This window comes from Vitis riparia, chromosome 8, assembly GCF_004353265.1.
Source record: "Vitis riparia cultivar Riparia Gloire de Montpellier isolate 1030 chromosome 8, EGFV_Vit.rip_1.0, whole genome shotgun sequence".
Taxonomy (NCBI): Eukaryota; Viridiplantae; Streptophyta; class Magnoliopsida; order Vitales; family Vitaceae; genus Vitis; species Vitis riparia.
The window spans coordinates 274,511-299,793 of record NC_048438.1 but is presented as its reverse complement, the minus strand read 5'-3'; the positions used below and the strand labels follow the sequence as shown (position 1 = coordinate 299,793).

The 25,283-nt window shown below is 35.5% G+C and overlaps 3 protein-coding genes across 3 annotated transcripts; all 3 read left to right on the top strand.

Annotated features, from left to right (window-relative positions):
- The first annotated feature begins 554 nt into the window (after window positions 1-554).
- On the top strand, window positions 555-4,968 carry LOC117920002 (probable serine/threonine-protein kinase PBL8). The gene is made up of 6 exons (XM_034837342.1): window positions 555-773; window positions 851-1,200; window positions 1,282-1,417; window positions 2,771-2,907; window positions 3,017-3,140; window positions 4,225-4,968. The coding sequence occupies exons 1-6, from the start codon at window positions 722-724 to the stop codon at window positions 4,722-4,724; spliced, it is 1,299 nt and encodes a 432-aa protein (XP_034693233.1). The 5' UTR covers window positions 555-721; the 3' UTR covers window positions 4,725-4,968.
- A 907-nt stretch (window positions 4,969-5,875) lies between these two features.
- On the top strand, window positions 5,876-6,868 carry LOC117920005. Its single transcript, XM_034837346.1, has 2 exons — window positions 5,876-6,212; window positions 6,286-6,868. The coding sequence occupies exons 1-2, from the start codon at window positions 5,936-5,938 to the stop codon at window positions 6,573-6,575; spliced, it is 567 nt and encodes a 188-aa protein (XP_034693237.1). The 5' UTR covers window positions 5,876-5,935; the 3' UTR covers window positions 6,576-6,868.
- A 16,558-nt stretch (window positions 6,869-23,426) lies between these two features.
- Window positions 23,427-24,497, top strand: LOC117920377 (protein LURP-one-related 5-like). The gene is made up of 2 exons (XM_034837859.1): window positions 23,427-23,867; window positions 23,963-24,497. The coding sequence occupies exons 1-2, from the start codon at window positions 23,559-23,561 to the stop codon at window positions 24,374-24,376; spliced, it is 723 nt and encodes a 240-aa protein (XP_034693750.1). The 5' UTR covers window positions 23,427-23,558; the 3' UTR covers window positions 24,377-24,497.
- Window positions 24,498-25,283: the final 786 nt, after the last annotated feature.

Here is a 25,283-nt window from a genome sequence, read left to right as displayed (position 1 = left end):
AGTTATTTTGATGTATAATTTTTTTTAAAGACAATTTCACTCGATGGACGAAAATGAAAAGGAAAGAAGAAGAAAATGAAGAATTTGATTGAAATGCAACTTCTCGACTTGGATGTTGAATAAAGGGCAATTAGTCCTACACTCAAATGACCATTGACCACCCACCTTTAAAAATAGAATAGATTTTGATTCAACCACTTGATAACTTTAAATATTTTAATATTAAGCTATTTAGGATTTAGGATGAAATTTAATTATAATTATAATTATTTGTTTTTAAATATTACAATATATAATCAATGCACATCATCAACTTTACATTTTGAAAAATCCAAATGACATTTTCCAACTCTATCTTTATTTATTTATTTATTTATTTGTAGGCTTCCATTTTTTAAGGAATGAAGCATATAAGGAGTTATTTTATTTATTGTCTATTTTAGGAATAAATCAAATATTTTTTTAAAAAGTTTTTGAGTTTTTTGGTTTTTAGTAGAGTAATAAAAATTTAAAAAAAAAAGTGTGAGGGGGGCAGAGAGAGAAAGAGGCATAGAAACTGGGAAAGGTTCAAGTGGGTGGTGGTAGAGAGAGGGGACGACTCTCACTACCCCAAGAATGAAACTCGCAGTGACAGAAATACACACCCCACGCTCCACTCAACAGTTCCCAGATCATCTCAACACCCACCACCACCACCTCCGCCACTCCTCCTCCTTCCACCATGGGCAACTGCGGCAGCACTGAGGATAACCCTGTCGTTTCTCACGCTCAAGGTCCAGATCTACCCCCCCATTTCCCACTTTTCTTTTCTCACCCCCTTTCCCCATCACTCACTCTCTTCCTTTTGCAGTTCAGCAGCTCCACATCCTCTCTTCCTTGTCTGTCAAAGATGCTGCTCCCAATTGTGGAAAGAAGCACAGCCGCTCTGTCTCAGATCTGAGCGATCATCACTCCACTCCCCGCAACCTTGACGACTCCGGCAAGAACTCACTCCTCTACACCCATGTCATTGCTTTCACATTGTTCGAGCTCGAGACTATCACCAAGAGTTTTCGCTCTGATTACATTCTCGGTGAGGGAGGATTTGGCACTGTGTACAAGGGTTACATTGATGAGAATGTTAGGGTTGGGCTCAAGTCCCTCCCCGTTGCTGTCAAGGTTTTGAACAAGGAGGGATTTCAGGGTCATAGAGAATGGCTTGTAAGCTTGTGTTTTTATCTTCTTTCTTTGGTGGGTTGGTGCTTTGACTGATTTTTTTTTACTGGGTCTTTACGTCTGTAGACGGAGGTGAACTTTTTAGGGCAGCTGAGGCATCCCAATCTGGTGAAGTTGATAGGGTATTGTTGCGAGGACGATCACCGGTTGCTTGTGTACGAGTTTATGTTCCGAGGAAGCCTCGAAAATCACTTGTTTCGAAGTACGCTCCGTTCTTTTTGCTTTGCCAAATGATTACTAATTTAAGCCTTTTTAGCTTAGCCCGAATCAAGATGGACATGTTTCTCTATTCATTGAATGCGTTGTTAGTGTTTGGTTTACTAGAAATTAATAATATCCATAATAACAACTCCAAGAACCTTATTGATGATGCATTTGTGTGCTTTTCAAGTAGGGCTTTTTTAGTTTGAAGTCTCATCTTTTGCTGCTATTTGTGCGATCACTTTGTTAGGTTTAACTGGTTTCCATGAATAGAATTTTAGTCGGAGTGTGTTTTCAGGGTCATCCATGCTATAGGATGTTTGGAGATCAATTCCAGACTTTGAGCTTCATCTTTAAGCATCCTATAGTACAGACTATTGGAGGTAAGATACTTACTTAGCTCGATGAGTTTTGGGTGTATTTATCTTAATTGGGATAACTTTTAGAAGGCTGTTCTGCTAGGTCTGTGCATTGCTCCTTTCAGGTGGTGTTCTTTTAGTGACTCATAGTTTCCTGCACATCTTTGGCTGTAGACTTGTTTGGCATGCTTTTCTGTTGAGAACCACCTTAGATAATCTTTGATACTCAGTATGTGATAGGATCTAGAGTCAGGTCAACACTGCTTGGTCTATCACTCAGTGAAAAGTAGATCCGCTCACATTTCCATTTTTTTCCATGAATATTTGTCTATTTCAAGAAAGTTACAAGGCCTCTTTCTGCTCTAAATCTGTAATCAAAATTTTAGAAAGTTACAATTCAGTTTGGTTCTTCATTTTTTAGAAAAATGACTTTAAATGCCTGCATGAGCTCTACACCTCTTGTGAATTTTGTAATTTTTTTTTGGAAATCTAAATTTCTAGTCCAAAAATGGAAGCTTAGGCCTCAGCTCTCTGGCTCAGTTTATATATTATTGTAACCTCAACCAGTATTTGAGATCTCAAGTCATTGCCTGCCTCATCTCAGCTCAAAACCTAAATCACTACGATTACCATCAGTGAAACTACAACCTTCCCCATCGCCCGCAGGTTTACTGCCAGTAAACAAAGAGACAAGGCTGTAACAAGGTGACATTCAGAGAAATTATGAACTTCCTTCCAAATAATTGCATTTTCCTTGTTAATCTTGCTGGGTTTGACTTGTGTGGTCCTCCTGGATTCTAATTGATTTAGTCACCTCCATAGTTGAGTTGATGCCTGATTCACTTTTGTGGTGCATACTTGATTTTTCAGGGCATTATTGACCGAAACTTTGTTATCAATTCTAGTGACATTACATGAAGTTATATTGTTCTTCTTAATTCCTCATATTGTTTCTGTTAACTCAAGTTGATGTGGCCTTTCCCTGAGGCATTCAGAAGCGACTGTCCCATTATCTTGGGCAACTAGGATGATGATTGCTCTGGGTGCTGCGAAAGGGCTTGCTTTCCTCCATAATGCTGAAAGGCCTGTAATCTATCGGGACTTCAAAACGTCTAATATATTATTAGACTCTGTAAGTAGCATTTCTTAAAACCACATTAGACAAGACATTTTTTTCTCATTGCCATCATGGGAGAATGCTTCACTCCTGTTTACCCTGCTAATCACCGGTGAATCTACAGGATTATACAGCCAAGCTTTCTGACTTTGGGCTTGCAAAAGCTGGACCACAAGGTGATGAGACCCATGTATCAACTCGTGTAATGGGTACCTATGGTTACGCTGCACCCGAATATGTAATGACTGGTAAGGCCTCTTGTTAGTTTATAATTGCTTTATTTATCAGCATTACTTCATGGCCTCCTGCTAGCTTATAATTGCTTTATTTATCAGCATTACTTTATCTCTTAGTGCTTACTGATGTGGGAGGATAGAATATACTTCTTGGTCGGAAGACAATTGTAAAATGGGTTGGGACATGCATTCTCTACAGTGAGTATGATGTCTGGTCTTGAATTTTTCATGTGATCAATTCTTAGATGTGACAGGCAGCGTGGTGATTTTGAACAGAGTGGGATAGCATCAGGGGCATGAACCATCTAATAATGATCATGCTATTTGCCTGCCTATAACATAAATAGTTAAAATTGTAGTGTTTTGCCATACAGAGGGACTGCAAGATCATCCCCCTCAGATGTAACTGATTTCTAATTCACTATATTTGAGCACAGATAAGCTTATATCCCTGGCAACTTGGGTTGTGATTGTGATTTTCCCTTTAAGTTTTTAGCTTGAAAAAACATTCTTTCAAATCCAGAAACCTCGTATACTGGTTATTATTCAAATTCTCTGATAATAGAAACTATATTCTGATAAAAGATATCTATAAACTATATTTAGTACCAAAAAATATATATAGGGCCTAAGAAGAAGAGCCATCATACTTTCTATAAAGAAAAAGCAACAGAGTTTCAGGCTCTGTTTGGTTCCATGAGAGGAAGAGAGAAGAAGAAAAAGCTTGAAAAGGCCTTCCTTTTTTTCTCATTCTTTCTGGGAACCAAAACCAGAATGTTTTCTCTGGAAAAACAGCAATCAGAACTTATTCATTTACAAGTGTGCTTTTTGTTGTTGACATAATCAGTGACCTGCTTATTGTGGAATATATTGATTCTTTTACCTGTTTTAAATTGCTTATGTGTCCTGCAATCTGATCTTGCAATCCTTTCTCTTTTGCTTATATTTTTATTTTTTGATTATTTTGGTTAAAGAAGAAACACTAATCTTTAATTGCGTGTTGCATATAGTTTTCAGATTTCTCATACTTCTGAAACACCGAGTTTGTGTATCTTTGCTTGCAAATTTCTGAATGTGGTCATCATGAAATGTGCAGGCCACCTGACTGCCAGGAGCGATGTGTACAGCTTTGGAGTTGTTCTTCTAGAGTTGTTGACGGGAAGGAAGTCAGTTGACAAGACCCGACCTAGCAAGGAGCAGAGCTTGGTTGATTGGGCCCGGCCTAAACTGAATGACAAGCGAAAGTTGCTTCAAATAATAGACCCTAGATTGGAGAATCAGTATTCTGTAAGGGCAGCACAGAAAGCATGCAGTTTGGCATACTATTGCCTGAGCCAGAACCCTAAAGCAAGGCCCTTAATGAGTGATGTAGTGGAAACTTTGGAGCCATTACAAGATAGTAGTGGTGGCACAAGTGAAGTTTCGTCATCTACTAAGAACCTGTCAGTTGGTAGTGGTGGTCCTTTTGCCAAGGCAGGAATGTCTGATTACCGAATGCAACACAGATTTGCCAACAAAGTTGGGGCTGGTGCTGTTTGTCGGTCTCCAAACCCCAATTGTTCCCCAGGTGGCCCTGCTGCATGCAGGGTTAGATGAGAAACACCACCTATTTGTATACTTGTTTGGTGTGTCTTTCCTTCCTCTTCCCTTTGAAAAATGACAAAATTTTCCTTGTTAAAACATGTGGGTAAATTCGCTTCTTTGTGCTTCATGTATATGGTATCATGGTGACCCCATGCCCCTTTTGTTTAATGATGTCCTGGCATCATGCTGGTTTCAATGTACTGATGTTCATTTTCCATTTGAATTTATCATGTAAAAATGCTAATCTTCTATAGAATGATGCTGTTTTCAGATAACCCATCCTAACAATGAACTTCAATAGAGGTAATTTTCAGATAAAAGTGGGAGGGGCTGAAGCTGACATCCTCTTCTGGACAACTGAGACAAGATTGTCTTTGAAGGAGATATGCCGAGGCAGTCAACAGAATTCTTTACAGGGGAGGTAATGCCAAATTGATGTACAAAAAGCCTCATTTACAGCAGTTGCAAATGATTCCATGTTGGCTAATTAGGGTGCATGTTCTTGAGTTGGGTCAATGAGCTAGTTGCGATTTAATCTCTATGGAATCTGCTTGCATCTTTTGTGGCTTTCTGGAGATATCATTTGTCTTTCTCTGTGTTTCCTAGTTCTCTTTGTGGATGTTCTTTCTAATTCTAACCAAGATGTGGCCCTCATTTTGCCAAATCACCAATCTGTTAACCTAATCTATAGCTCTGATTTACCATGGAGAGTTCTGTATCTGAATCTAATAGAATAAAGAGAAAATCCAATTGCTTTCATTAAAAATGGTACTCAGATCTTGAATCTGAAAATTATGAGTTGGTGGTTGGCAAGTTGGGGTGTTAGGTTGATCTCACTCAACTAAAAGTAATGTAGTAATTATTAAATAAAATGAGTTTTGATCCCATTTTGTACCATATTTTTATGAGATCGGAATGATATGAACTACTAGTCTTGTGTAGTTTTGAGGGGTGGTCATTGTTGATGTGGTTAACAGATATTGTAAAGTTTTTGCTAATATTAATACTTAGGTGCATGACATCTAGTCTATCCGAACTGATGTTTTATTGGAAAAAGCTATTAAGATTAGGAATGAGGATATGAAAGTCCTATATTATCTCAATGTTGTGTAGTGGTACCCAAAACACAAAAACCAAAGAGATGAACAAAAAGTAAAACACAAAAAAAGAAACATGAAAGATCCCCATCCCTTGACCCACTTGGTTCCAAATAAACCTCCTCCATGGGTTTCCACCACACAAACGCATTCAGCCCCCTCTTGGCTGCCTCTCTCAACCTCTCCCAAATAAACCTCTTTCTCCATAGCTTTCCACAACACAGGCCATATACTCTCTCTCTCTCTCTCTCTCTCTCTCTCTCTCTCTCTCTCTCTCTCCCTCTCTTTCTTTCTCATACAGTAAGCCTGTTATCCACAGCCATGAACAATTTTGCAATGAATCCCACAGCTGGAACACAATTTATACTGCTTCTCTTGATCGCCCACTTCACTATTTCTCCAGGTAAGCCAATTTCTGAGCCCAATCCTCACATCTCTTTCACAGACACTCTCAGAGTATGAACACCCACATGCAGGAAGATGCCATGCGCTTGAGATGAGGCCAGTTGAATCAATCCAATACCAGGTGGTTGAAGCAGCACTTGTGGGCAGTCACACCAGTCATCTTGATGGAAGGAGGAAGCTGGCACCATTCCAACTGTGCTTGGTGTGCAAGTGCTGTGCTGCTGGTGGTGGAGATCCAACCACTGGTACTTGTGCCACCATGCCATGCTGCTTTGGCATAGACTGTCAGCTCCCCAACAAGCCCTTTGGTGTGTGTGCTTTTGTTCCCAAGACCTGTAACTGTACCTCTTGTGCTGTCTAACCACCTCTCTCTCTCTCTCTCTCTCTCTCATACATAAAAAGACAAACACAGACTGTATAAACTTTATTACATTTTCACCTTTTCATAATCTTCATATACACTTCATTGAAGTGGGTTCTCTGTTGTGTTCTCCACCTCCATCACTGCCTCAAAACGCTAGGGGTAAATTCCTTGTATGTAGTTTTGGTCTTTTAGCCATTTATTGATTCTATGCTGTAATGTAATCCAATAATGTGTGGCAACTCATTTGTATTGTGTATATGCATGTATGAGTAATAATTCCTTGAGATTAATGATCCAATCTCCATTTGCTACTTGCTAGAGAAACCAACAATCATAAACTGAGTTTTGATGGGTTGTTCTTCTTGATAAGTATAGCCAAAAAGGGGACACATACCGCATACCCACTATTGAATTGATTGTGGGATACACCATATCCAAAGATAAGACTATTGAATCAGAAGAAGAGTTGTTGGAGTATTGGTTAGTTATAGAATATTGAACATGTGCATAGGTCAGCCCTGATTAAATGTGAGGGGACATTTGTGGGAGATTATGCCAACAAAGGCATGTATAAAGGGGGGAAAATGGTAATGTCACTGTCTATGAGTTGTTGGAGGGGTTTCTCCCCCAATAAAACTACTTGATTCCTCATCACTTTCATTAGAAATTGCAAATTCCGCAGCCCAGTATCACTGTTGCTAATGGGTATTGAAAAGATATTTTAAATGGGAAGTGGTGGGATGTTGAATTGATGATATACCAACCATACTATATGCCCCAATTTCCAATTTGGTAGGTCCTCCTCCTCATGCGCATGCAGGTGCTTCCAATTATTTGTGCCTTTTTTTATTTTATTTTTTTGGTGTGGGTCTATCTCATGTAGTCCACTATGAGCCCATCAACTTAGAATTTGACAGCCTCATCACTATTTGTCTCACTCTAGGATTTAATGTTTATCTTTGTGAATCATTGAAGAAGATGATAATGCTTGTATGCATGAGTTCAATGGGCTCCTCAGCAGTAACTTATATATCCTTGTAGCTAAAGCAGGGGTAGCACTGTTTGGGTTAACTTAATTCTTGATCAGTTTGAATAAACTTAAGCTAACTAACTTTGAATAAATTAGAATCGATTTTCGATTGGTTTGACCAAAATTAGATTTACATATTTTCGTGGAAAAATGGTAGTCCAAAAATGATTTTTTTCACGCTACACAACTAAATAAAAATTGTGTAATGCAACCCAAAATATGATAATCCAACTTAAAAATCATGGGATAATAAATATATTTTAAATAAAGTTTGCACAATTGGTATACTAAACTAGTTAGTTTAAGTTAACAATTTTCTTTTATATATTTTCGGATTCAACTTTCCATACTATTTAAGATTTACATTTACCTTGAAGATTTGAGATCATGACCGACTCTTTCATTGTACAAATCAAGTAAGCATAATTGAGTTGCTTAGAGTATAATGATATAAATAAGACATATAGTAGATGTGTAAATTAATTAGGCAAGATTATCAAATTTAAAAAGAAAAATTATGAAACAACACCCAAGCACTTACAAAGAGCACTCAAGCGCCCCTAACAAGCATTTGATTTGTGTAATTCTAAAAATTTCTAAGTTTCTAAATACGTAAGTTAATATTTGGTTTGGGCAATTTTCAAAATTTTCTTGGTTTCTAAATATGTAAGTTAATATTTAGTTTATAAAATTTGTCTAATTCACCAGGGTTTTTCTCCTATAAATATGCCTATTGATTGTATTACTTTGAAACCTTACACTCTACAGCATATTGTCATTATCTTTGTACATTCCTTACACTCTCAAAATTCATATATTGTTCAAGTTTGCTAATGGTGGTTAATCGCATCTCCTCAAGTCATTAAGGAGCATGAAGGTATTGCATTGCAAGCTTGAGAACAAGTATAGGTGTAGGAAGTGTAAGTCTTACAAAGAGTAGAGTCTGTCTAGGTAAATTTGTGTCTTTGATCTTTCATAATTAATGAATTTGCTTTGTGGCCAATTTACCTATGGTTTTTACATCTTTGAAGTTTCTAGGAGACCCTATAAGTGGCTTTCCATGAACATCATGTGTCAATGTGTGATTGGATATTCTTTGTATTTATTGGTTAATAATGATATATATATATATATATATATATATATATATATATATATAACAATTTGATTTTTGAGCTATAAAAGAAAGACTATCTATTCATCTCAATCCTTTTCTAGGTAGTTTTGTGAAATAAGATCTTGAACCTTCAATTGGTATCAAAATAGGGAAAAAAATTTTAAATCAGACTTTTGTTCGATTCTTTTCTTTTATCTTGATTCATGAAATTTAAATAAGTAAATAAAAGTTTACTTTTAGCTTGTAATTTTTTTTTCTTGATTGGGAAAGATTGCATAAAGAAAGTAAAAGGTTGAAAATTGAAATTAAAGAAACCAAAGAGAAAACTGAGAGATATTTTAGAAACCTCTAAAGAATAAAATAATGAGCTTCAAGAAACTTCTAAATATAATGTATGTTTACACGACAAAGTTAACAACTTAACCAATCTCTTACTAATAAAATGCATGTTAAACTTATTAAGCAATTCTTTAACTATTTGTTCTTCTTTAATCTCCCCTCAACTGAGAAAAAGGAAGATGTTTTGTTAAGACATTTGCAAACTGATTTGAAAAAGGAACATATTGTATCACCAAATCTTTAGGAAGAATCATATCCTAAAATGAAATGAAAATCAATTTCAATGTGTTTCATTTTAACAGAAAACAAAGGATTAGAAGCAAGTTGAGTAGCACTAATATTATCACACCAAACCACCGATATAGTAGGCAATGATTTATATTATTACTCTATACTAATACAATATACAATTCGTTGTTTGGACAAAAATCAAAAGACTAAATTATCATTAAAAAAGACAAAATCCTCCCATGCTACGCCAATCACTAAACACATGATGACTAATCTATTGAAATCTTTGGATTACTCCATTCTAAGCCCTGAATGGTTAGGGTGCATGCTACTATTATCTTAGGGATCAAGATCTAGGCAACAAAAGCAGTAAAAAATTGAATTTTAGATCTAGGTGCTTAGAAAATAATACCTTTGATCTGGATGTTCCCAAATCAATTTTAGTAAGTAAAATGGTGTAGGAAATATCTAGATATCTCCATTCCCAACCTTGGATTTATTAGGGTACATACAAACCATCCTTAGGGTTTTCTTGATTTAATCAATGGAAGTAGATAGCATATTAAAACTTTTTAATCTAGAAAGTGGATGTTTTTACCTTAGATTTGGATGTTCCCAGATCAAATCCTATTTGTGAAGATGCGTCGAATATGTGGTAGATCTTACAAATCCCAAAAGCCTTCTACTCGATGGCTTTTTGTGGATCTTAACACGTGAGAGGTGGAGTCCTTTAAAAGGGTTGGTAGCTAGGGTTTTCTTCTCTTTGGAGAATAAAAGACTAAATGACAAGAGTTAAGCCCTAAACCCCTTAAAAAAAAGGTTTATATAGGCTTCCTATGAGCTTAAGTGACTTGAGTCCATCATAAGCTTAGGTCATTTAAACTAACTTACTTGAGTCTTAATTAGTTAATTGACCTCATAAGACTCTAATTAATCAATTAGCCAATTCCAAAGAGACCATTCATAAGTTGTTGTGCAACCTTATGTATTTACTAAAACGCCCATATGCACACATGTGAATAGCCCTAAAAAATAGTGTCACCATAGAATGTAAGATCGAGTAAAGACCATTAGGACCCATAGAAGAGTACTAACTTTCTTCGAATTCAATTTTGAAGTTGACCCAAATCCTACTATAAAGAGTCAACTAAACTTTAATATCCTATGATATTATAATGAGACACAAGAACTCAGATTGTGACTTACTATCCATTATATGTGGGCTCCTCATGAATGAATGTCCATAATCAATAAGGTGAATTCTATCAACCTCTCAAGATTATCTCTACAATTCTTCAATCTCAAACCCTTCTATTATGTGATCAACTGATATATTTTATCTCATAAAGAGTATATGTCAAATTTCAATTAACTAATTACTACAACTATAGATTTCTTGATTATACGTTCTTAGTTACACTTCAAAGGATACACTGTCGTGATCTTATGAGATACCATGGTATCTTTATGGAGAATACCAATTGCTATCAGTCTTCATCAATAGTAACCTAATTTATAAAAAATATATGATCACCTTAAGGTTTCGTCGGAAGTCAAGGTCACTGTAAACTTTAACACTAGCTCAATATCCTCTCAAGGTTAAGAAACCATTTAGTATAACAACTTGGTGAGATCATGACTATCCTACAACCAGTGTCATGACTCATCATAGGTCATGTATAATGTGTAACCATATATACTAGTGTACTCACGATGGGACCCTCATCCCGATTATTAAAACCAATCATCCTTCTAATTAAAAGGTAGTACACTACAACCTCAAATGAATTTATTGAATCCATAAACTACCTAGGAACTAATCACCTACTTGTAAGGAACTCATGATTTGGATCTTTTGTGCAACTTTTAATGCACCCAAGTCATGCACAATGGAAGAGACATTAGGTCAAAACTCTTAGAAGATATAATTCATGAATATGATAGATAAATTAGGAAATATAAATCTTATTAATTAATAATAAATCTATTATTGTTACATCATGTCATGCTTTTAAGGGTTCTATCTTAACATAGGGTTCTTCTTACTAGAAGTCTGAATGACAAAACTACAAACACTACCCTTAAGGGGGTTTATATAGACTTAATTGTGGGTTTAAGTGACTATAACCCATCTTTAGCTTGGGTCATTTAATTTAAGTCATTGGGTCCTAATGAATAAATTACCTTTATTGAGTTTTAATTAATTAATTAGCCAAATCTGGAAAGATCATTCATAAGCTCATATGCAACCTTATATATTTACTAAAATATCCTTATGCACACATGAATAAAAAAACCTAACCATCCCTCAAACAAGGAACCATTGGGAGTCATAAAAAAGTATTAGTTCCCTTAAAATTCAATTCTAAAGTTAACTCAACATCCTACCACAAAGAACCAATTGTACTTGAATATCTTATGATATTAAGTCGAGAAAAAAAAGTCGGTTTCATGATCTACTAATGATTACATGCAAGCTCTCCATGAATTGGTGTTTATAATTTAATGAAGTGAATGCTATCAACCTCTTAAGGTTACCTTTACCATCCTTAACTCTCAAGTTCTCTTATTATGAGATCAATTAACATACTTTAACTCTTTAATGCTTAATTACACTAAAGAAATTATCTCAATCATAGATTTCATTATTACATATCCTTAAAATTACCCAAAAAGACACACTGTCTCAAACTCATGAGATATCATGATGTTTGTTTTAAGAATACTTGTTGTCTCTTGCATTGATCAACAATGGCCTAATCCATAGGAAATATATTACCAACTTAGAGTTTCACCCATAGGTCAAATCCATTGAAGACCTTAATACTAACTCAATATTCTCTCAAGGTTGAAAGCTCATGCGATATAGTAGTTGATGGGAAAAACCCAGATCTCTTATTTTCCAAAGCCTTAATCAAGTTAGAAACATGCTTGACTATCCTAGGTTTTTCTAAATCCTATGCACAATGGAAAAATTGCAATTCTAAACTTAAAGCATATTCGAAGGTGCTAATGAAAAACATACCTCAGATTTGGATGTTCCCAAATTGAGTCCACATGATGAAGATGAAGAACAAAATTGTAGAAGTCTCATAAACCTAGAGTCTTTCGCCCAATGACTTAAACCTCGATTTTGATACACTCCAGGTAGGGATGAAAGAAAGGGTAGGGACTATGGCTCCTATGAAACCAAGGTTTGGTTAATCTCGGTTTTGATGATAACAAAACAAGGTTTAGAACTAATGATTATATTTCAAGTATGAGTAGGCAAAATGATTTCCAAAGTGGCAATCATAAAGACAAATCAAGCTAAAGAGAAATTATTAAGAAGAATAAGACCTCAAAGATAAGTGTTTTCAAGATCCAAGCTTCATAAGATCTATTTGTAAGGTTGTTGGTGCACTATGATTTTCATGTGTTACATTCTTTACTTATGCACCAAAATCATCCAAGAGTTATTTTGTTTTAAATATTTTAAAATTGGATGATTTCATGTTTTCAACTAAAACCTTGTGTCAAATGTTTTCCAAACTTGTTTAAAAGGTTTTAAGTTGAAAAAATTGGTTGTTGAGCTAAAAACGACTCAACTGATTGAATCGGATAAGGAACCGGTCGACCCCTAGCTCAACCGATCTAGGAGCAGGTTGACCCCCAACTTAACCGATCGAGCAGCAGGTCACCCCCAACCAAACCGGTCTAAGAGCAAGTCGACCCCTAACTCAACCGGTCATGAAGTAAGTCGACCCCCAACTTAACCGTTCAAGGGGTGCAAATAACCTTCTCTCTCTTCCAAAACGATTGTTCAACCTGTCAAAGTTGAACATCAACAGGTCGACCCCACCTCAATCAGTCAAGGGGCGGTTGAGGTCTAACGGTCACCTGCCAAGCATTAAATGCTAACAGCTAGTCAACCGGTCGACCCCTAGCTCAACCGATCGAATCCCCAACGACTAGTTTGGTCGTTTTCTTCTATAAAAAGGCTCTAATCTTTATTGTTTCATAATATTAACCTTCTCAAACCTTTCTTGAATATATTTGAGCCTTGGAAGAGTGTTTTTTTAGTGCATCATTGTTCTAAAACTTGCATATCTTTAGTGCACCATTCAATCCTAGTTTTTCTTGTATCATTTGAGCCTAAAGTTTTGTACTAAGATTTTATAAAATTATTTGTATATTTTTTAGAGAAAAAAATATATGTGTGAGGTATCACTTAGGGATTCTCAAGTGTGGGGTATCACTTGAGGGGTTGTTCAAGAGTGGAGTATCTCTTGATGATTGTAGATGGTGCTTGGAGCTAAAAGTCCAAAAGGGTGAATTGGAACCATAATCCAATTGTATTTCTTGAAGGTTTGGTTTGGAAGCCTTGAAATAGTGGAACCTCAAGCTTAGGATTGAAGTTAGAGGAGAGTGGACGTAGGTCGGGTTGCGTCGAACCACTATAAAAATCTTGTATTTGCATTCTCTCTTCCCTATTCTTTTAATTTATATACAATTGTTTTTATATTGTTTTATTATATATTTGCATATAATTATCTCTTGCATTCACATAATTTAAATTTACAAAAAGAGACCAACATCCTATTCACTCCCCTCTCTAGGGTGATTACCATAGGTTGGATTAGTCTAATTTTTCTAACAGCTCATTCTCAAGATGGTTCTTTTAAAAAAACCATAAGAACCCTAACCCTTAATGGAATATTTATAGGGTTCCTGACTGGACTTAAGTGACCTAAGTCCACTAAGGGCTTAGGTCACTTAATTTGGCCTAAAACAAGTCCTAATTAATTAATTAACCTAATAGAGCCTACTAATTAATCAATTAGCTCAGTTTAGAGACCTTGTTCACTTATCCCTATACAATCTTACGTAATTACCAAAACACCTTTATGCATAAAAGTGAAATTAGAGTCAATTTGATTCTCATAACTCATGCCAACAAAGTATATAAGCTCAAAGCGGAAACCACTAAGACCCAAAAGATTACTAGATCTCTCAAAATCTAATTTTGAAGTTGATTCAACATCCCACTATAGAGAATCAACTGAACTCTCGTATTCTATGTAAATAACAACAAGATACTATGTGCTCGGGTTCATGACCTACTATCCATTGCGTTTAATCTCCCCATGAACAAGTATCAGTTGTTTAACAAGGTAAAAAATATTAACCTTCAAAACTACCTTTACTATCCTTGAGTTATAAATCCTTATATTGTGTGTTCAACTGACATGTCTTACCTCTCAAAGAGCTAAATCAAGTTCCACTTAAGGAACTATTATGATTATAGTTCACATGAGCACACCTCCTTAGAATCACCCAATGAGACACTTTGTCTTAATCCTATGTGAGAAAACAAAGGTTATGCTTAATTAAGAAAAACACCCAAAATGGGAGGGGGGGAGGTGAATTGGGTTTTTAAAATCTTTTCAATCATAACAAATTCAAACACAATATAAGCAAAATAAAGAGATAGAGTTAGAGAATTCGAACTCGGGTTTATAGTGGTTCGACACTTTCTTGTTTACGTCTACTCTCCTCAATCTCCTAACCGAATGAGGGTTCCACTAACTTGAAGCTTCAACCAAGCTTCCAATCTTCTAACACTTGGATTTTAGCTCCAATAGGCTCTTACACAATCTCTTCAAGATTCAAACCTCTTGAAGGCTTTAACACTCAGATTTTTACAAGAAATAATCCCTCAACCTAACTTAAGAATAGCTCAAATACAAGACAAAGCTAGGACAACACATAAGAGTGCACTAAATGATATGCAAGTGATGATTTAATGCACTATGAAGGAAATGAGAGATTTTTTATCAAGAACAGGTAGGTAGACTATTGAATGCAAGTGTTCTCTTCTCAATAAATGAAGTGGAGCTCTCAATATATAGGTTTTTAAGATCGAGAGTCAAAAACAACAAAAGGTAACCTCGTCTGATCGTCCGGTCGAGCTAGGGGTCGACTGGTTCACTAGCCGTTGGAGCATTTAATGCTTGACAGGTTACCGTTGCCTCGATCGGGCCTCGACTAGACCTTGACCGGGAAGAGAATCACCTCGACCAGGAAGAGAAGGCCACTGAGAGAGAGAAATTTTTTGGCATCCCTCGACCGGTCCTCGACCAGACGAGGACAACCGGTCGACCGGTCGACCAGTTCTTCAACCGATTGAGCCGGTTGGCCATAGCCTCGACCGGTTGAACCTTTTTGGCTCCGAAAACCTATTGTTTTTAATTCATTTCTTTTCTAACACTTAGGCAAGGTCTTTAGGTGAATTATTAAGCCAATTATAAAACATTTTGCCTAAGGTACATTAGTTAAAAACTCGGGTTTTAATGAAATCAAAGTTTTAAAGAATAAACCGAGTTTTCTAAGTTTCATAAAACGTGTGAAAATCCTAAGTGCACTCATGCATTCATCTTACATTAATTTCCTATGATCACAAGTCTTCCAAGCATCTCGATCTTGTATCCATTTAGTCATTTGAAGAATTTTTGAGTTTATGTCTGAGATTCTTAATCATTAAACCAATTAGTCACTTAACCATGGTTTGTTATCATCAAAACCCGATTAGGAGAACCCTTAGGCTATCACTATGAAATATCATGGTACCTCTATTGGAATATCTATTGCTAGTGGTTTCTATCAACGATGACCTAATCCATGAGGAATATATAATTAGCTTACAATCTCACCTGTAAGTCAAAATCATTGTTAACTTTAGCATAAACTTAATATTATCTTAAAGTTAAGAGGCAACACAATGAAGTAACTTGGTGAGGTCATGATTTACTATAAGTCTTGTCTAATGTGTAACTATACACATTAGTATACTCACCATGGGAAACCCATCTTGATAGCCAAACCAACCATCTCATCCAATTAGGAGGTGATACACTACAACATCTAATGGGTTGCATAGACGCATGAACCGGTTGTAAACAAATCATCTATTTGTAACGAACTTATGACTTGGATCTTCTGTGAAACTCCTGATGCACTCAAGTCACGCACAATGCAAAAGATGCAAACAAGAATGCTTACAAGTTATAATGCATGAAAATAGGATAGATAAAAGTGAATTAGAACTCTATTAAATAAATAATAAAATTCCACATGATTATTACATCATGTCATGCTTTTAAGCCTTTATTCTAATATTCTCCCACTAGCCCTCAAAGCATACTAGGTACAAATCTGACACCTATGTTATCTTTATGACCATAAAAAACTCTTCTTGTCAATGTCTTAGCAAATGGATTTGTTAGGTTATCGCAAAATGTATTTTCTCAACCATTACAACACCCCTCTTAACTATTTCATAAACCAAGTGTACTTTCTCTCAAATGTGTACTTTTTTTTTTTATAGTTTCTTAGTTCTTTAAACTATGTCATAGCCCCACTATTGTCACAAAATAGTATCATCATCTATACAACTAAGGGTACAACCCTAAGTTCCATGAGGAACTTCCTAAGCTAAGCAACTTCCTTTGTTGCTTCAGAAGCTATAACATACTCAACTTTCATAATGAAGTCAATAATACAAGATTGTTTCACACTTCTCCAACTAACAGTCGGACCACCAAAAGTAAAAACAAACCTTGAGGCAGACCGACGAAAATCCATATCAAACTAAAAGTTTGAAATTATGCACCCTCTAGGTACTAACTTGTCACTTTGGAACATAAGCATATAATTCCCCATTCTCCTAAAATACTTTAGTATATGCTTGACAATTATCTAGTGTTTTGGACCTAGATCGATATCTACTCACCATAACCATTATAAAACAAATATCTAGTTTAATACATAACATTGCATACATAAGGCTACCCATTGAGAAGACATAGTATATTGTCTGAATGCACTCTTTCTCCTCAAGTGTCTTAAGACACTGATCCTAAGAAAGAAGAATTTCATCTTGTATCACATGCTTAACCAAAAGCTTGTCTATGTAGGTAGCTTGAGACAACATCAATTTCCTATTCTTATGGTCTCTAAGGACCTTACTCCTAAGAATACACTACACTTCTCCAAAATCCTTCATCTAGAACTGAGTAGATAATCATATCTTGATTGATGACAATAACACTACATCATTACCAATGAATAGAATGTCATTAACGTATAAGACCATAAAAACCACCATGTCTTCTTGCACCTTCTTGTATACATAAAGTTCATCCTCATTTTGATTAAAGTCAAAGGACTTGACCGTCTAATCGAAATATTTGTTCCATGAGTGGGATGTTTGCTTCAATCCATAAATGGATTTATGTAACTTGCATACCATATGCTCTTAACCTTTTGCTACAAAACCATTTGATTGCATCATATAGATGCTCTCATCAAGATTTTCATTGAAGAATACAGTTTGGACATCCATTTGTCATATCTCATAGTCGAGATGTGCCACAATGGATATGAGTAGTTTGATGGATTTGAGCATGTCTACTAGCGAGAAAGTCTCTTCATAGTAGAAATTGGGTTTCTAACTATAACCCTTCATTACAAGCTTAGCCTTAAAAGTCTCAACCTTTCCATTTACTCATTTTTCCTTTTGTAAACCCACTTACATCCTATGTGTTTTACTCCTTCAAGTGCTTCTATAAGCTCCCAGGCTTTGTTAGAATACATAGATTTTAACTTTACCTCCATCTCCTTTTACCAAAAATGTGCATCTACATCACTTATTGTTTTATTGTAATCTATAAGATTGATCTCATGCTCCTTTGGAATGGCCTTAAAAGACTCTCAAATACATGAATCAACCTGGTTGTATAATAGTCCTCCCATTGCGATGAGCACCGGTATACTAGCAACGAGAATGGTTGGTACTAGATCCATAGATTATATACTATTGTGAGAGTCTCATTTAGTACCCTTAAATGAACCTCACTCTTAACCATATTACACATCATATAGTCATCTTCTAGAAATCTAGAGTTTGTACTCACAAATACTTTCTAGTCAACCTAACTATAAAGGTAATAACCCTTACTTCCTTTTGGATATCCAACAATCTGACAAACTTCTGATCTTGGTTCCAACTTATCTACCTTTGGTTTCAGCATATGTGTTGGGTAGCATCGTGTGCAAATATGGTGTAAACTAGGCTTACGATCCATCCACATTTCTATAAGAGTCAAAGGTACTAACTTATATGGAACTAAGTTCAAAAGATATCTAACAATATATAATACATATCCCTAAAAGGATGTAGGTAGTGTTGAAAAACTCATCATATATCTCACCATGTCTAATAAATTTTGATTTTTCCTTTTCGCCACTCAATTTTGTTATGGAGTACCAAGAACAGTCAACTAGGATATAATCTCATGCTCTTTAAGGAATGAATCAACCTCATTAGACATGTACTATCTACCTTGATCATATCAAAGTACATTGAGGCATTTATTTAACTGGTTCTCTGATTCTGCCTTACCTTGAATTTATCCAAAGTATCAAATTTCCTATGCATAAGATAAACATAACGATACCTAGAGTAATCATCAGTGAAGGTGATGAAACATTCATACCCTCCACATGCTTGGACATTAAAAGGTTCTCACACGTCAGTATGCACTAACTCCAGACATTCTTTGGCTCTAACATTTTTAGCAATGAAGGGTCTCTTGGCCATTTTACTTTCTATATAAGATTCATAGACTAGAAAGTCCTCTAGAACAAATGAGTGCAATGCTCCAAATTTAACCAATCTTTATATTCTATTTAGATTAATATGACCTAGGCATAGATGTCATAGAAAAGTTTGATTAGTGTCGGGTACTTTCCTCTTAAGTGAGATATGATTATCTTAAGCAATAGATAATAAAGAAGAGTGATACAAAAAAGATTGTCAACCAATGTACTTGAGTAAATAAATGAATCATTCTTTCTAATAAAAGCATTTTTATTGAAATAAATTGAATAATCCGATTTATTTAGACTAGAAACTAAAATCAGATTCTTTTTTAACTTAGATACATAAAGACAATTCTTGAATTCTAGATGTTTATTATTTTCTAAAACTAGGATGACATATTCCACTGCCTATACAACTTTCCTTGCAATAGATGCTAAAGTTAGGTACACCACCCCCTTATTCAACCTTCTCCTTAGTTGAAACCCTTATAAAGAATTACAGATATGGTCAATGGCCTTAGAATCTATTCACCATGAATTGACGGAATCCACCACTAAACACGATTCAAGTATAAGTGAATGGGACATGCCTCTTTTTTTTTTTCTTTTTTCTTTTTTTTTCTGGATAGTTAGGGCATTCTTTCTTCTAGTGGCCTTTCTTGCCATAGATGAAACATTTGCCTTTGTTGGGTTCAAAGATCTGTACTCTAAGTTGGATTATGAAAGTCCTCAAATATTGAGTCAATTGAATTAGAAATTGATAATTGTCTCAAAATTTAATTAGGTTTATTTTAAAATTTTCAAAGTTATATAAATCGATTATGAACCGTATCAATTTAGGGAATTAGGTAATAAGCAATTACTTTAATTCAATTTGACAAATTTTCATAGGTGAGTCCTCACAGGTGATTCATGAAGTATTACAAAAGTCATAATAACTCTTTTTTTTTTAGTTTTTCTAAACTAAAACTACTATGTAAAAAGTTTTAATATTTTGGACAATACAGAATCATAGATGATGGTGGTCATCTTGTAACATTTTAGAATAAAATTGTTTAAACAATGATTGCATTCTCTCATGTTAGAATTTTAATTAAAATTTACATGATATATATTATTGACTCTTTAGTTCACAACTTGAGTTATTGGGTAAAATTGGTAACTTCAAAGGAGATCATAAATGTATAACAATTCAAAAAATTGGGGTCATTTTTTCCATTTATTGAGCTACGTCCAAGTCCAAAGAAAGTGGCCCATAGGGGATGATGTTACAACTTTAGCCAAGGTTGGAAGAATACACATTTGGGGTTCATTACGTAATATGTTAACTTTTGGGTCAAATTAGTAATTAATATATATAAACCGATAGAAGTCCCAGATCTCAACTATGTATGGTGACAAAGTAGAGGTTAGATTAGAATATCTATTCCAAGCTGAACCCTAACCAAAATTAGGTTTGGAGAATGGAGAGCACATGGCAATGAGGGTTATGTCAATCTCACGTACAGAAAGTGAGGCACATGAAGAGTAGTGGGTTGAAGACATGTTAATCTCTTATACCAAAAGGTTTAAAGGATGATAAAAGACTCATGTTCACAACCACACATGTATATATAAAAAAATACCCACCCACTTCAAACAAACTAAAGAAAAGCAGATTTTTGAAGACTTATCTTTTATTGCAAAGAAAACATCTTTTGAAATTCTAAACAAATTGTCTATACAGTCTCGTTTATTGCAAATAAAATTTCTCCCTAAATTACTTCAGAATTTTGCATATGATAAACCACATCATCTCATTTGTAGATGATGGGTCAAACCCCCCAAATATTCTACTATAATGAATATGAATATTTATTTTATTACTAAATCTAGTGATTTGACTTTCATCCCACCAATTCGTATTGGGGCTGCTACCAACCCCAATACTCCACATACAACTGATAAGGAGGGGTGTTTGATGCCCAACTCTGCATCCCACTACAACTTTGAAAACACTAAAAAGCTACACGCTTAGTTGGAGTACCCTCTTCTTGTAAATTGTGCCAATCTTTATTAACATATCTTTTCAATTTTATCCTTCTTTTCATCTTTTCAATTTTATTCTTAATCTCTCGCCCTTTTTTCATACAAATGTTGACACCCCACTTGAAAACCCAGGTCAAAATCTATTAAAATGAAACGAAGGACAAAGGTGGATGGAATCACGGGTATGCAATTTGATTGCTGGGGCTTTGTTGTACAAAGCTCATGATGCATTGTCTCTATGTCCTTAACCACATTTTATAATCTTTACACATGCCTTGTAACTCATGCAACCACAATACAAATAGAAAATGGAGAGAAGGACTTGATGTTTCTTTCTCTTTTTTTTTTTTCCAACAAGGGTTTTTTTTATGCATCTTGGGTGTTAGTTTATTGAAAGTTATTGCCTTGGCTTTTTCATTGTGTGGAGAATGAGAAAGCGAAGATGAACCAACTCAACTTAGAATGCCTAATTCCAAAGTGTGATGTAAGGCCACTTAGAATTTTGTTCCCATTTAGATAATAATGTTAAAAGCCTACTCATGAAAGTGGCATCTCTTTTCTTTTTGTATAGAAAGTTGTTTCTATGTACGCTTACCATTAGAAAACATGTCATGGATAAAGAACAATGTACCATTTTATTTTTTTAAGTGTATGTTTAGTATTAGAATAAGTGTTGTGGATAAGGACCAATACACCATTTTCTATACTTCAAAATGTGTTGAAATTATGAGAAAATGCCAAATTTAATTTCCACCATGCTGGGAAATTTCATGTAATGGGAAGGAACATAAAACATTATCATCTTTAGTATTTCCTTTCTAAGCAAAGAATGAAGAATTTAAAAATGTGCAAATATAAACAATAATTTTTTTATTATTATATTTAATTTTTGTTTTTGTCCTCACCACAACATTTACCCTTTTTCTTTTCCCTTTTCTCTTTGCAGCTACCAATACAGATCTACTAGTTTCTATCATATAGTTAATAAAAATAAAATTATAATTTACTAATTTTAATATGAAAACATTTTACGAATACTGAGATCATTTTCAAATATGAATTTTTTTGTTTTCAATTTCATAAATTTTCAACCCATCAATGACTTAGTTAATGGACTATAATCTTTATTTGCTTTTCTTCAGAACATAGTAATTATTTTCAAAAACACAACCATACTATTCAGTACTCAAATTTCATTTAGTGGGCTAATGGATCCATTGTTATGACCTACCCCTTTTTGTTTTTAAAAACTATAATTATTTTTTTCACTTTCCGAAAGAATCCCATGAACCACATATATTTCATTTAGCTTAAGCCATAGACAATGACCTCAGAGATTGGTCATGTGCTAATTGAAATATAATTCCTCATTCAACAAGTGATTAACAAGTGCTTTTGTGACTCAAAACCATGGGCACCCAACCAACTTGCTTCATTAATTAACATTTTAGTGTAATCAAATGGCTAAACAAGGATTAAAGCACCTTTCATGGCTTATCTGTCATTCTAATCTTTTCCTTCCTCCCCTTGGTTTTATTGAATGTAGACAAACGAACACATCTTGGTTTTAACTAAATTAAACACAAGCCTTAGTACTTAGCCATGTAGATCAGCCAAGCTTTGAATTCTCCTCCTCCTAAAGACCAAATCATAGAGAATCTACCATTGAAACTTATAGTTATGCTAGAAAACCGAATTTCATTATGGCGACAAATTAGTAAGTCACATGCAGTTTGAACAAGAATATGGATTTATTATCAAAAACTTTTCCTAAGATCCTCCATAATTAACCGTGTTTTTAATGATGATGCATGTGAAAGTTTGGCCCACTACACGCCTAATGTTCATCTTTAAACATGTTTGGTGATGAATCTATTAGCAAGCTGTTTCTTTTCTTTTTCTTTTTCTTTTTTTCACTTAGGAGAAAAATGAAGGTGATGATTCCCCTCAGTTAATCCTCAAAACTTTTGGCCTTCTCATGTGCCCCAACAAGAACATACCATCATTGTAGACGTCATGATCATCAATTTACACCTTAATACTCTTTACATTTTACTAAAGCATGGACCGTATGCTTAGAAAATTTAGCAGAGAGATCAAAGTCTTAGGAAAATAGGGTTGGGAATGAAGTCCCGATAGTTGAGGATCTAATGTCATAAATGATTTTAAAACTTAAGCTATTAGGTGATAGGCTAACGATGTGCATAGGAGTGACTTGATTAAAAGGCGAAAAAGGAAAAAAAAAAGGATGATGGGTCAGGATGCGACCAAGTGGGTTCGCTGAGAGAGAAGAAGAGAAGAGGTAGGTCATTGATGGTGGCATAAAGGAAGGGGGGCCTACAGGAGTAATCGTGTAAGCCACTAGGCTAGACAAACATCCACAGACAAGGGTCTCTCTTTCCACCTAGCTTATTCAAATTTCAAACATTAAATACCATCCCCATCCACACGCACCTTTTCTAAACGAACTTCTTCATAGGAATTCTGTCCCAACACCTATTCACCGTCTCCTTCAAAGTTCAAACCACCATTTCTTCTCTTTTGTCTCTCTTTCAAAACACACATATTCTCTGCCAGATTTTCTTTGGTTCCCATGTCGCGGATCCATCCGACCACCAACAAATGCCAAGATTTGTCCCTAAAAGGAGCGAGCAGTGGCGTTGATATTAATAATGCAGGAGATGATGCTGTTAGCACCAATCCTTCATGTCCATCTGCTGTGCTCACTGTGTGGAAGAGATCCAGCATGACTTTCCAGGGGACGGACGGATTCACTGTGTTTGATCAACATGGAAGATTGGCTTTTCGGGTCGACAACTACTCCAGAAAGAAAGGACATGTTAAAGGAGGCCTTGTCCTCATGGATGGAGCAGGCAAAGCTTTGCTAACTCTCAAGCCCCAGGTATTCATATAGGCAACAACTCTTTCTGTGATAATAATAATAACAATATATATTGGTTCTAAGTTCTAAGTATATATGTAAATTTATCCATGCAGGAACAGATACTGAACATGCAGTACCAGTGGAATGGATACAAAGGAGAAGGTGGATGTGGGAAGAGTTTGAGTTCATCAAAAGTGCTCTTCTCAATGAGGAGAAGATCAGGGCTTATCCAGAGCAAGCAAGAAGAAGCGGAAGTGTTCATGGGAGGAGCGAAAAAGCAACGTACAACGCCAGATTTCAGGATTGAGGGGTCGTTTATGAGAAGGAACTGCAAGATCAGAAGTGCAGTGACAGGAGAACTGGTGGCAAAGATAGCTAGGAAGAAAGTAAACACGACAGTTCTATTAGCAGATGACGTGTTTAGCTTGGCGGTGCAGCCTGGGTTTGACTCTCAACTCATAATGGCTTTTGTTATGATACTAGATCGCATCTGTGTTAAGCCATTTACCCCTTTTTTGTGTTCTTAGCCCTCCCCTCCGGCATCACCTCCCCACCTTGGCTATTGTATTTAAATAAAATAAATGACATTAATGTTTTATACTGGGTTCATATTAAGATATGTAATGAGATCACTGGTGGTTGCTAGCACATTCAGATATTTGAATGGAAAACATTAGGAGTGATTTGGGAATAGGATGCCACTTTCTAAGATACCTCACCAATGCTTTAAGAGATCAAAGCAACACTAAAACTCTTTGGAGAATATTTAGGAATACTTTTAGTATTGAAGGAGATGTGAACTGGTTAACATGAGTCATTTTTTGAGTTTAGATCTGAAAAGATCTTTGAACAACAGACTGGTGATGATTTTAGAGGTGGCACGTTGTCTAGAGTGCTTGTACTCCTTCCCCCTTGATGAAGATTCTTAATTTAACTCAGAACAATAAAGAAAAAAAAAAAAGAACACTTGCAAAAAATTGGTGTATGCTACCATCCAAAGGAAATATTGCCAATAAACTTTTGTTTAGCAGGTTATGGAGAATGGCAATCACAGGTTTTGTTATTAGTAATAAACCCCAGAAGATGCAAGTTTTAATATTATAACCTCCCCACCATTCTCATAACAAAAGAGGGAGGTAATCTATTCCCATATCTTTCTGTCAAATCCATCACATGCTAATAGGGCCTGGAGAACTCCGACTTGGGTTGGGCCAGGCCGGGTCAGTCACAGGCTCCGCATGGGTTTGAGGTCACCCTAACAATGAAACAAAGCATATTTTAAGGTAAAGCAGTTAAAATGGAAATGGACACCCATCACACACACACCCCAGAAAGTGATTATCGTAATGACAGGAATGGCAAAGGCCCATAAATGGTGAAAATATAGGCAGGATCCTCAGTTCTGGCAGGGTGGGAACCTTGCAGCTTTCTTCT